The following is an 11,683-nucleotide window of genomic DNA, read 5'->3' on the forward strand; positions in this document are numbered from 1 at the left end:
GGCAGGCCAGCTAGTTTATTCAAATTGAATCTAAACCTTAGATCTCTGGCTTAACAATAACAAGAGAAACCTTTATAGACACAATATATCTTGCATTAAATCAGAGACGGTTTAAATCAGTCTTGTAACTTCTAATATTCTGGGCTGGCAACTACAGCATGACAAATGTTTAGTGCAGTTACAAAATCACATTTTACTTTCCTTGGCTAGCAAACCTTAAACAAATCTGAAAAATGCACTGTTTTACAAAGGCTTTTACCATATACCCACTGCTGCCAGTCTCAAGTAATTATGGTTTCTTCATCCCCCAGGAACATTTCTAAATAAGGGGGATTTTTCTTTGATCTGCTCGCCTTGAAGTGTATGTAAGAACTCAAGAGAGTAAGTTTAAAGAATGAAGATTAACTGAGATGCCAAGAAAAGTTTTTATTGCAAGCACAGTGAGCAGAAAGAGATGTCTTCTCACACAAAGTGGCCACAAGGTCTGCCATTAACTAAATCTCTTTGACAAGCCTTCATTGGTTTAAAGCATATGAATTAGCTTCTTGCTATCAGGTGTACATCATTTCTGCCATGTGGGACATTTTCTTGGGAATATACAAGTAATACTCCATGTAGCCTGACAGGTCCTCAATGGTCACATCATCCACGAAGACTCGAGCTTGCTCAGAACAGGATCGGGGAGAGCCAGACAGAGTTCTGGCGTGCAGCGACTGAGAGTAGTCCTCAAGTGTGGATCTTCGTTCTGGAGCCAAGGGAGGGACACTCTGCAGGCCTGAAAAGGAATACACTTCCATATCATGCCATCTCTTACACTGGCATTCCTTGCCTATGCATGTGCATGGCTTGCCCTGGTTTAGCTTGGAAACTGATTGAAAGTCAGAGAGATCACTGGCTTTGAGACTTGCTTGGGAGACTTGGGTAGCGTCAGAGGAGTCTTCCTTCTTACTCTCTGATGGGAGCCTTGGAACAGAAGTTCTCAAAGGCTCAACGACTGCCCCTGTGTGATTAGCATCGAGAGAAGTAGAGCTTTCTCCTGCACTGAACTCTTTAGGGGATGAAATTCCCAGCCCACTGCTGCCATCAGGTGAGTCAGTCTGGCTTTTGTGCTTGAGTTGACTGCTGGAAGAAGATGCTATTGTACTGCAATGTATAAACTTTGGAGGATGAAGGACAGGAGACTTAGAACGTCGACGACGCTGAGTTCTCACTGCTCCTCGTGAAGACTTCCTTGTAGACCTAAAGAGGAAAAAAAATATACAAGAAGATGTTGGGATATGGAGCTGTCCTAAACAGATTCTTTATGACAGTAGGAAATTTACCTTCCCTCAGATTTATGAGTCTAAGCTCATAAATTTCCTGCAAGAGATGCACCTTCCTCCATTTTCATGCTGCCTAAGTCTTTGTGTCTCAAAAACGTCAACATCATCTTATTAGCAAGCTATAGAACGAGGTGAGATAATGGTATTTTTTAACTGAATCACCTGGGCCAAACATTTGGGACAGAACACCTGCCCTGTTCCAACTCTAAGCTTGGGAGCCTTTGACCAGTGGGTCTGAGGGAAGCACCTCAAACAGACAACTGAAACCGATCCTGTGAAGCCTAAATATTGTGCCCTAAACCTATAGAGCAGCTTCAGAACCACTGTGAGGCTAACGTTACAAATGACCATTATGCCATTACTATTAAATAGATTTCTGATTCATTTCTATCATTGGTAACAGCCAATCAATCAAAACCAAAAAACCAACAATATTTACAACCCCTGAGGTTTTCAGATACTGGGAATTACTGGACACACTATGTAAGATAACTATTTGTGAAATATTTAAATAGCCAGGTGCGGTGGCTCACGCCTGTAATCCCAGCACTTTGGGAGGCCGAGGCAGGTGGATCACGAAGTCAGGAGATTGAGACCATCCTGGCTAACGCGGTGAAACCCCGTCTCTACTAAAAATACAAAAAATTAGCTGGGTGTGGTGGTGGGCGCCTGTAGTCCCAGATACTTGGGAGGCTGAGGCAGGAGAATGGCGTGAACCTGGGAGGTGGAGCTTGCCGTGAGCTGAGATCACGCCACTGTACTCCAGCCTGGGCAACAGAGCGAGACTCCGTCTCAAAAACAAATAAATAAATAAATAAAATTAAATTAAATTAAAGAACTGAATGAAAAGAAAAGATACTCAAAACTGCTAAGTGAATTAGAGACAAGAACCAAACAAGACACTAAAAAGCTAAACAGAACACAGTAGTCCCATCTTATCCACGGTTTCGCTTTCTACAGTTTCAGTTACCTGCAGTCAACCATGGTCTGAAAATATTAAATAAAAAATTCCAGAAATAAACAATTCATAAGTTTTACATTGCGCCCCACTGTGAGCGGCATGACGAAATCTTGCACCATCCTGCTCCGTCCCACCTGGGATGTGAATCATCCCTTCGTCCAGGGTATCCACACTGTATATGCTACCTACCCATTAGTCATTTAGTAGCCATCTTGGTTATTAGATCAACTACCATGGTACTGCAGTGCTTGTGTTCAAGTAACTCTTATTTTACTTAACAATGGCCCCAGAGTATAACAGTAGTGATGCTAGCAGTTTGGGTATACCAAGAAAAGCCACGAAGTGCTTCTGCTGTGGTTAGAATGTGTCACCCAAAAGTTCATGTGTTGTCAACTTGGTCCCGAATGCATCAGTGCTGAGACCCTTGGGGGTGACTGGATCACAAGGACTCTGCCTTCAAGAATGGATTAATCCATCCACAGATTAATGAATTAAAGGGTTATTGAGGGACAGGGATAGTTATCACAAGAACGGCTCTGTTATAAAAGCCGGTTTGGCTACTTCTCACGAGCCCCCTTGCCACGTGATATCCTTCCCCATGTTATGATGCAGCAAGGACACGCTCACTAGATGCTGGTGCCATGCTCTTACACTTCCCAGCCTCTAGAAATGTAAGAAATAAGTCTCTTTAAAAATTACCCAGACTCAGGTATTCAGTTACAGCAATAGAAAATGAACTAAGACAGCTTTCTTTAAGTGAAAAGGTGAAAGTTCTTGACTTAATAAGGAAAGGAAAAAAATAAATCATATACTGAGGTTGCTAAGATCTACGGTAAGAACGAATCTCCTATCTGAAAAATTGTGAAGAAGGAAAAACAAATTTGTGATAGACTTGCTGTTGCACTTCAAATGTGAAAGTTACAGCCACAGTGCATGTAAGTCCTTAGTTAAGATGGAAAAGGCATTAAATGCGTGGGTGGAAGACATGAACAAAAACGTGCTCTGACTGATGGCAAATGGGTTTGATATCGTCTGCAGTTTCAGGCGTCCACTGGGGTTCTTGGAACATATCCCCTATGGATAAGAGGGGACTTGTACACACAGCTAAAGAAAGAATGACTGACTGGAAAATAAATCTGAATTATTTGTAACGGGGGCCAGCAAATTACAGCCTGTGGGTCAGATCCGGCTCGCTGGCTGTTTTTGTACAGCTTGTGGACGCTGCTCCAGTGGGCCAGCACTGTGAGCCACAGACCAGGCTAGGGGATCCTCCCCTGTCCCTATTCTCCCTGCCCGCCTTCCTGGCCAGTAGACACGCTGCACCACTGTCCGGCGCCCACACTGGCTAACATCTACATGTTGGGTCTCTACTGTTGGCAACTGCTGATCATTGAGAGGCAGAATCTCAGTTCAAGACTCCAACCAATGCTGGGATCTCTGGAGGAGAAAAGAGCATGCTGGGATCTGAGCCTCACTGGGACAGAGAGTAGAACTGACCCTGGCACTACCTGCTACCCACCCATTCCACAAGGTTCTCCTTTCAGGCTAGTCACTCTATCCTGCGACTGTCTCAGCAACTGAAGACAAAATGTGTCCACCAGCCAGGACGGCCAACCCCAGGCAAACAGGGTAGAGTAGGAGTTTTCTCTCTTATTTAAGCACTTATTAATATCCTTCAATTTTTGCTTCTTGGCCTCCAACAGCTAAAAAATTTACCATATGGTGCTTTACAAAAAAAGTTTGCCAACCCCTGACCTAAAAGGCAGTACAGAGACAAGGATTTGGAAAAAATGTAAAAGTTAAGAGAGACGACGGAGTAAGTCTGGAATTTCTGAAGAAATGAATACAGAGAACAGAGGACAAGTGATTTTTATAGACATAATGACCAAGAAATTTTCTGAATTGATAAGAGAATCTATGAACACAGGAAATACACTGGAGCAGGATAAAAAGAAATCCACATAAGAGACACTCTGTAGCAAAACTATAGAATAGCAAAGACAACAGGAAGATCTTAAAAGCAGCCAGAGACTAGAAAGATTATTTCCAAATTAATAACAATTGGATTGAAGGTATGCTTTTCAATATCAATGTAACGAAACCAGAAGACAATGAACTGTACCTAATTTAAGTGCTAAGAGAAAATAACTGTCAATCAAGAAATATAACGTCGACTCTATCAACTCTATCTTTCAAAACCAAGGAAGAAATAAAGACATTTTCAGATAAATGAAAGCAAAGTACAGTCAGTCTTCTGTATCCATGGATTCTACACTTGTGGATTCAACCAGCAGCAGACTGAAAATATCCCTTCCACCAAGTTCCAAAAAGCAAACCTTGAATTTGCTGTGCTCTAAGCACTATGCTGAGTCTGTGTGAGTGAAGTGCTGTGTAAGCATTGTGGTAGGTATTATAAGTACTCTAGAGATGGTTTAAAGTATACAGGAGAATGAGCATAGGTTGTATGCAAACACTATACCATTCCGTCTAACAGACATAAGCATCCTCAGATTTTGGTATTGAGAGGGGCGTGTGAGTGGGGAGGACCTGAAATTGATCCCCCATGGATACAGATGATTGTTATTTACCAATAGGACATGATGGTATTTAACATCGGGGGCCCTTTCAAATGTATTTATATGGAGTTATACAATGCAGAGGTCCTATTTACTAATAATAAACCTTCACTAAAGAAACTACTTTAGGAAAAAGTAAGTGATTGTATATGGGAGGTCTGAGGTGAAAGCATGGTGAGGAAAGAAGTTATAAACAAGCAGAAAAATCTAAATAAACACTGTCTGCTTCAATAATAATAATAAAACCTAGTTTGTGAGATTAAGTAACAACTAAAATATTGGGCAACTATATCATGGAAGTCAGGAAATCAGAGGAAAGGGTTTCTAAGGAGAAGGGCTAAAATACCATTAATTTTTGTCTTTGTTAAAAGCATGCATGGTAAAATCAAGGCTAACAACTACTGAAAGAATAGAAACAAAGTGTGCCATTTCCAAACCACTAGAGGAAAAGAACAAACAAAATCCTGTTAAAACAAAATTGTGTTTAAACAATTGGAAAGGAAAGGAGGAGAGGTAAGGTGGGAAAAAAATAGAAAAAAGCAGGACAAATAAAGTAAAATGACAGAATCACTTCTGAAGATACCCATAATCAAATAAATGTAAATGCACTAAACTCAGCAGTTAAAAACAAACTGATCACATTGAATAAAACAGAAAAAAATAAAACCTAGTCATATGCTATTTATATGAAACACAGCTAAAATACAAGAACACAGAACGCTTGAAAGACTAGTAGGCTGGGTGTGGTGGCTCACACCTGTAATCCTAGCACTTTGGGAAGCCGAAGTGGGCGGATCACCTGAGGTCAGGGGTTTGAGACCAGCTTGGCCAACAAGACGAAATTCTGTCTCTACTAAAAATACAAAAATTACCTGGGCATGGTGGCGGGCACCTGCGTAACCCCAGGTACCTGGGAGGCCAAGGCAGGAGAACTGCTTAAACCGGGGAGGTGGAGGGTGCAGCGAGCTGAGATTGTGACACTGCACTCCAGTCTGTGTGACAGAGCAAGAACAAGACTCCGTCTTAAAAAAAAAAAAAAAGAATAGAAGAAGACACACAAGCGAAACACTAACTAGAAGAAAACTTTAAGACAAAAGCCATTATGAGGGATTAAGAATGTCACTACATAATAAAAGTTTCAATTCACCAGGAGGAAAACATTCTAAACCTATGCTATATAAATCCAACAAAATAACCTCAAGATACATAAAGCAAAAACATAGAATTTAAAGGGAAAATAGACAAATACACTTCCATGGGGTAGATTTCAACATACATCTCTATTATTTGTAAGTCAAGTTGACCAAAAAATTGAAAAAAAGGTTCCAATAACACATTTAAAAGCCTGACTTAATGGACAGAGAACCCAAGAATAATTAGAGAAGTCCCAATCTTCTCAAATAGACATAGAATATTTGTAAAAATTGACTATGGACCAGGCCAAAAAAAAGTCTCAGCAAATTCAGCAAAAGAAGGAATAGGTCCTTATCTAATCATTGGGTCTTAGGTTCTATATCATAACCTAACTCTTTTCTGGACACTCAGAAAGGAAAATCCAATACTATTTTATAATATTGGAATAAAAATCATTTCAATAAGAAGCTCTTACCCGTGCCAACTGTCTTTAGATGCACATGTGGTTTTAGGTTTGGTATCATCTGTTGCTGTTCTGACTGGTGCTCTGACACCTGTGCCTTCTCCAACAGACAGAGATGCTACGGACCTGAAGACAAGAACAAAGTTTACAGCTACAAAAAACTGTAAAATGAGGAGAACATATTGTTCTCACTAGCTCAAATACAACTTTTATCCACACATTTTTTTTTCTAGTTTGGGTTTCTCAAAAATTGCTCAGCTTTTAATGTAAATTTTCCTTCAAAACCAAATCTAGAGTATCCCTAAAAGCCCATGGCTGCAAAATCATAAGCCAAAGAATGACTGGTAAGTGTACCCAGCAGCAGGATATAAATAGACTTTCAGGCTGTTTCCCTGGGGCAGATCAGGCCTTATGGCCAGAGAATGCTAATGACACCGACCATTTATCTTATGCCGGCAAACCAGAGTCATGGAACTAAACTTAGTTTAGGAGACTCCATCTAACTTAACACTGAATACATTTTCAAATATTATGCAACTTTTAGAAAAATATTCCAACTTTTGCAACTAATGAACTTGAAATATTACTCAGAGTTAAATCCTTGCGGTTTAAAATTATACAGATAATATGGGTTCCCAGTAAAGAACGTGAAAAAATCTAAAAGCAAGAAAAACAGAATCATCCATAACCTCACAACCCAGAGACTACCAACATCAAACATTGGTGGAAATCCTTCCAGACTTTTTCAACACACACACACACACACACACCCCTCCTACTATACATGCTATGGTGTTGACAAAAACTCTTTAGAAAGCGACATTAATCTACTAAAATCAAAGGATGTTCAACAGAACATAATTGAAAGTAAAAAGTAACTGGGAATAACCTAAATATCTAATAGAAAAAAAATACTGTATTTCTAAATTATGGCATATCTATATGGTAAAATGTTGGGAAATTATTAGAAATTAAGTGTACAAATAACTTTTAATGATATGGGGGAATGCTTATAAGGAGAAAGCAGCATGGCTAAACACCTATACATATATTATGATCTCAACTATGTAAAATAAGTATAGGCTATCATGAACCAGTGGTCTAGATGTTAACAGTGGTTATGGTAAACTGTGATTTTTACTTCTGTTTTTATCCTGTTTTGTTTTTGTAGATTTTTCTATAATAAGCATGTATTATGTTCCAGTCAGATAAATAGGATATTGTTTTGTAATAAATATATAGAGATTTGTCCTAATAAGACAAATACCACTAAGGAATCAAAACCTGTTGAACAGGATCACGCTAAATTCCTGGCAAGACCTGGTTAGCTTATGAGTCAATCCTCAGATATCCCATTTGTAAACTGGCAACAATATAAAACAACTAGAATGTATGATACACTACTACACAAGTCTTATTCTGCTTAGTCATGCTAATGACTCACCCCTTCTCTTATTTCGTTTTCTCAAATATTCTCCTTCCCTTCTTATAATTTTACTCAAAGCAGAATATATGCTACAAATATATAATTTTTTTTCATTTCAGCTTTTACTTTAGATACAGGTGGTACATACACAGGATTGTTCATGGGTATACTGGACCCAGGTAGTGAACACAGTACCCTATAGGTAGGTTTTCCACCCACATTCCGCTCCTGCCCTCCCCACGCCAGTAGTCAGCAGTGTCTATTGTTCCCATGTCCACGTGTGTTCAATGTTTAGCTCCCACTTCTAAGTGAGAACATGCAGCATTTGGTTTTACAAATACATAATTTTTGACCATATATTTTGAAAAATTTTTAAATAATGTTCCAAGTAATTTTTAGGGATACCAAAATGGCTTAATTTTACTTTTTTTTTTTTGAGACAGGGTCTCGCTCTGTTGCGCAGGCTGGAGTGCAGTGGCATGATCTCAGCTCACTCCAACGTCCAGCTCCCGGGCTCAAGTGATCCTCCTACCTCAGCCTACAGAGCAGCTGGGACTACAGGGACGCACCACCACGCCTAGCTAATCCTTTGGTTTTTTGCAGACGGGTTTCACCATGTTGCCGAGGCTGGTCTCAAACTCCTGAGCTCAAGTGATGTGCTCACCTTGGCCTCCCAAAGTGCTGGAATTACAAGCGTGAGCCATCATGCCCGGCCTGGCTTTATTTTACATTTCAACTTCTTAAAACATCAGGAAAGAACTCCGTGTATCAAGAGTTACTTATACAAAATTACACACTAAGAGATTTGTATGTATAATTGTGTGTACACATTCCTAGTATTTTCCTGATTTAAAAAAATTATTCCTATATAAGAAATCACAAAGGATACACTGCAGCCACAATCTGGAACTCTCTGCTTCTCTGCTTTGCTTCTGTTTCCCAAGACAATTTATCAAAGTACTGATATGAACTGGCAAGTTGACCATATTAGAAAACCATCAGGAGGAAAGATATGTTTTTGAAGTATCATGGAAGCAAATATGAGCACCTATAACATCTACTGTGCAAATCTATCAGCATAAATCTTCTCATTTGATAGCCCAAAAATAGTACTAGCAATAGGCAGGTGGCTGTAACAACAACTAACATCTAGTTTTCACTTTGTGCTAGGTACTGCATGCATTTCTTCCTATTGTCTTCAAGGTACCACATAAAGGATGGTTAAGAGCAGAGGTTCTGGGCCGGATGCAGTGGCTCTCGCCTGTAATCCCAGCACTTTGGGAGGCCGAGGTGGGTGGATCACCAGGTCAGGAGATCAAGACCATCCTGGCTAACACGGTGAAACCCCGTCTCTACTAAAAATACAAAAAATCAGCCAGGTGTGGTTGTGGCCGCCTGTAGTCCCAGCTACTCGGGAGGCTGAGGCAGGAGAATGGCGTGAACCCGGGAGGCGGAGCTTGCAGTGAGCTGAGATCACGCCACTGCACTCCAGCCTGGGCGACAGGGCCGGAATCCATCACAAAAAAAAAAAAAAAAAAAAAAAAAAAAAAGCAGAGGTTCTGGAGACAGGCTGTCTAGGTTCAAATCCTGGCTCTGCAACGTCCTACCAATGTGACTTTTAGCAAGTAATTTAATTTGTGTGAGTCTCATCTGTAAACTGAAATGACAGTAGTATCCATGTCCTAAGGTGTAGTGAGGATTAAATAATGTGCACAAAGTACTTAACCCAGTGTTGAGGGCACAGGAAGTGAATAATAAACTTTAATGATGATGATTATTACTTGTGGGTGTTCTACTCTGAGCTCCCAGTGTTTAGTTTCCATTTATGAAAATAAATTCTTATACCCATTAAAAATGTTGATTTATTTTGGCCTGGGAGAAAGAATTGGTGTGAGAAGAGTCTTACACAGAACATTTTGCAAAGGGTGAAATATTAACATTCAGAGAGCAGCTGGTATGCAGGTGCTCTAATTAGTTTGGCCAAAGGGTCCAAGGTTATTGATCTCAGTGACAGAACCCTACTGAATAGAGGTTTCCATAGTGATAGACTGAGCAATCACAGACCATGAAATCTACAATGTCTTCATAGATTTCCATTGAGCCAACCCACTTTTAGTGAAAAATACTGTGATTCCCTTGAGATGTATGATAAAATCCCTAGTGGGACACCGCTCGATAATCTTTGATTAAAAAGAAGTGGGGGGAAGCCCTCCTCAAAGTGAACGAAAACCAAAACACCCAACCTGGGAGGGCAAATGAACTGCTACTTTTCAAATTTAACCAAAGGGTTTTCTTTTTAAACTAAAACAATACTGTGCAGAATCTGGAAGAATGTCGCACTATTAGCATTTATATCTTCTTTCAATAATGAGAAATATTAAAAGAGGAAGAGCTTTTTAGGGAAAAGCGACTATTTAAAATGAGTAAACAAATAATTCCAAATAACATATTACATATTTAATTACCCTGATGCATCCACTCTTAATTTTTTGAAAGCAGTCTGTAGACTCTCCTCCTCTCCATCCTTGGCTTCGGATTTCATTGTGCAAGTTTTTACACTACTTATCGATGTCCCTGTTTGCACTAAAAAAGAAAATAAAGTGAGCAAAGTAAAAACAGGTGGGATCAAAAGTATACCTGTTACCATTACTGTTAGAAAAAAAAAGCAAATTTTTATTTCAAAAAGGAAGTTTCAGTGTAGATAACTGGAGACTATAGGTTTTATTTCTTAAAGGGAAACAAATGAAATGATACCAAAAATGGATATGTACTATGACAGAATATAAACTGTTCACATACTTGATGCCAAAATCCTATTACACAATTTTGGAAACTAGATGATCTAAAATCTATGTTTCAGTATACATACTTTTTAACAGGGGTATCTCCCCAGTTGGTCTAGAAACCTATGAACAAAATGACATCAGAAATAAAAGGGAATCGCTCAAATTATAGCACTCTGATTCTTTAAAATGACACTGAGTATTTGTCTGGCCTAACCCTAGTTAAGTATAAGTTTCATGACACATGATAGCATTTCTCTAGAGCAGTCCTGACCTAGACAGCTATGTTCACAGGAAGACACGTTTTAGAGAACAAGACGTTACCACTGTGAAAGCAGAATTAGAAATGCACTCTACCAGTAAGGTTGATACTTCCATTTGTGTTTTTCTTCATAGCCTGGAATAGTGTAATTAATTGTTAAACAAGAAAGAAAATAAATGAACTATACATTTGCAACCCCCTAAAAAATTCATTGTGCACATGAGTGGAAAAAGAAAAGAAAACAAACAAACTTCTCTTTAGCCTAAAGAAAGGTTGAAAGTAAAGAAAAAAAAAAACAGAAATGACTATTGTGTAGACGAACCACTAAATGATCTCTTAACTAGTTTGATTAACCAAAGTCCTCCATATTTTCCACCTGATTTTTATATTTAAACAGAGAAAGGTAGATGAAGAACCAACCAAAGCAACAAGAAACACAACAGAGAAGTCTGTTAATAAACCCTTGAATCTAGTCTCCAAATTATTTTTTCACTCAGGGTTATTAGTACCAAATTTTGAATACAAATTAAGCAAACCAGCATCTATGAACATATCAGAGAGAATCAGAAGAAAAGTACCACAAGAAAAATAGAAATAGAGAATATTTGAAGCAAAAGGTTCACTTCACCTCTTTATTTCTAAGCCTTTACCCGCCCCCCCTCCGCCCCCACCCCCTTGGGCATTCTCAGAGGGAGCAGTGCCTCTCCACCGGCCCTTGGGTCCTCTCTGATTCATATCTGCTCCTTTCTCAAGGTG

The 11,683-nt window shown here is 39.3% G+C and overlaps 1 protein-coding gene across 11 annotated transcripts in view; it reads right to left on the minus strand.

The window, feature by feature from the left end:
* Positions 1-11,683, minus strand: part of OSER1 (oxidative stress responsive serine rich 1) — a 20,985-nt gene continuing 9,302 nt past the window's right edge. For 5 of the 11 annotated variants that reach the window (XM_055373018.2, XM_055373019.2, XM_055373022.2 and 2 more), the window contains 4 exons: positions 10,348-10,465; positions 6,469-6,582; positions 5,732-5,881; positions 1-1,239 (listed from right to left, as the gene is read on the minus strand). In XM_055373018.2, coding sequence (XP_055228993.2) covers positions 552-1,239; positions 5,732-5,881; positions 6,469-6,582; positions 10,348-10,465 — 1,070 coding nt within the window. In that variant the 3' untranslated portion in view covers positions 1-551. Of the gene's footprint in view, positions 1,240-5,731; positions 5,882-6,468; positions 6,583-10,347; positions 10,466-11,022; positions 11,063-11,683 lie in introns of those variants that run through there. The other 6 variants (XM_019017449.4, XM_063702327.1, XM_055373020.2 and 3 more) reach the window with 5 other exon arrangements.

The sequence above is a fragment of the Gorilla gorilla genome, chromosome 21 (genome assembly GCF_029281585.2).
Source record: "Gorilla gorilla gorilla isolate KB3781 chromosome 21, NHGRI_mGorGor1-v2.1_pri, whole genome shotgun sequence".
In the NCBI taxonomy this organism is placed as follows: domain Eukaryota; kingdom Metazoa; phylum Chordata; class Mammalia; order Primates; family Hominidae; genus Gorilla; species Gorilla gorilla.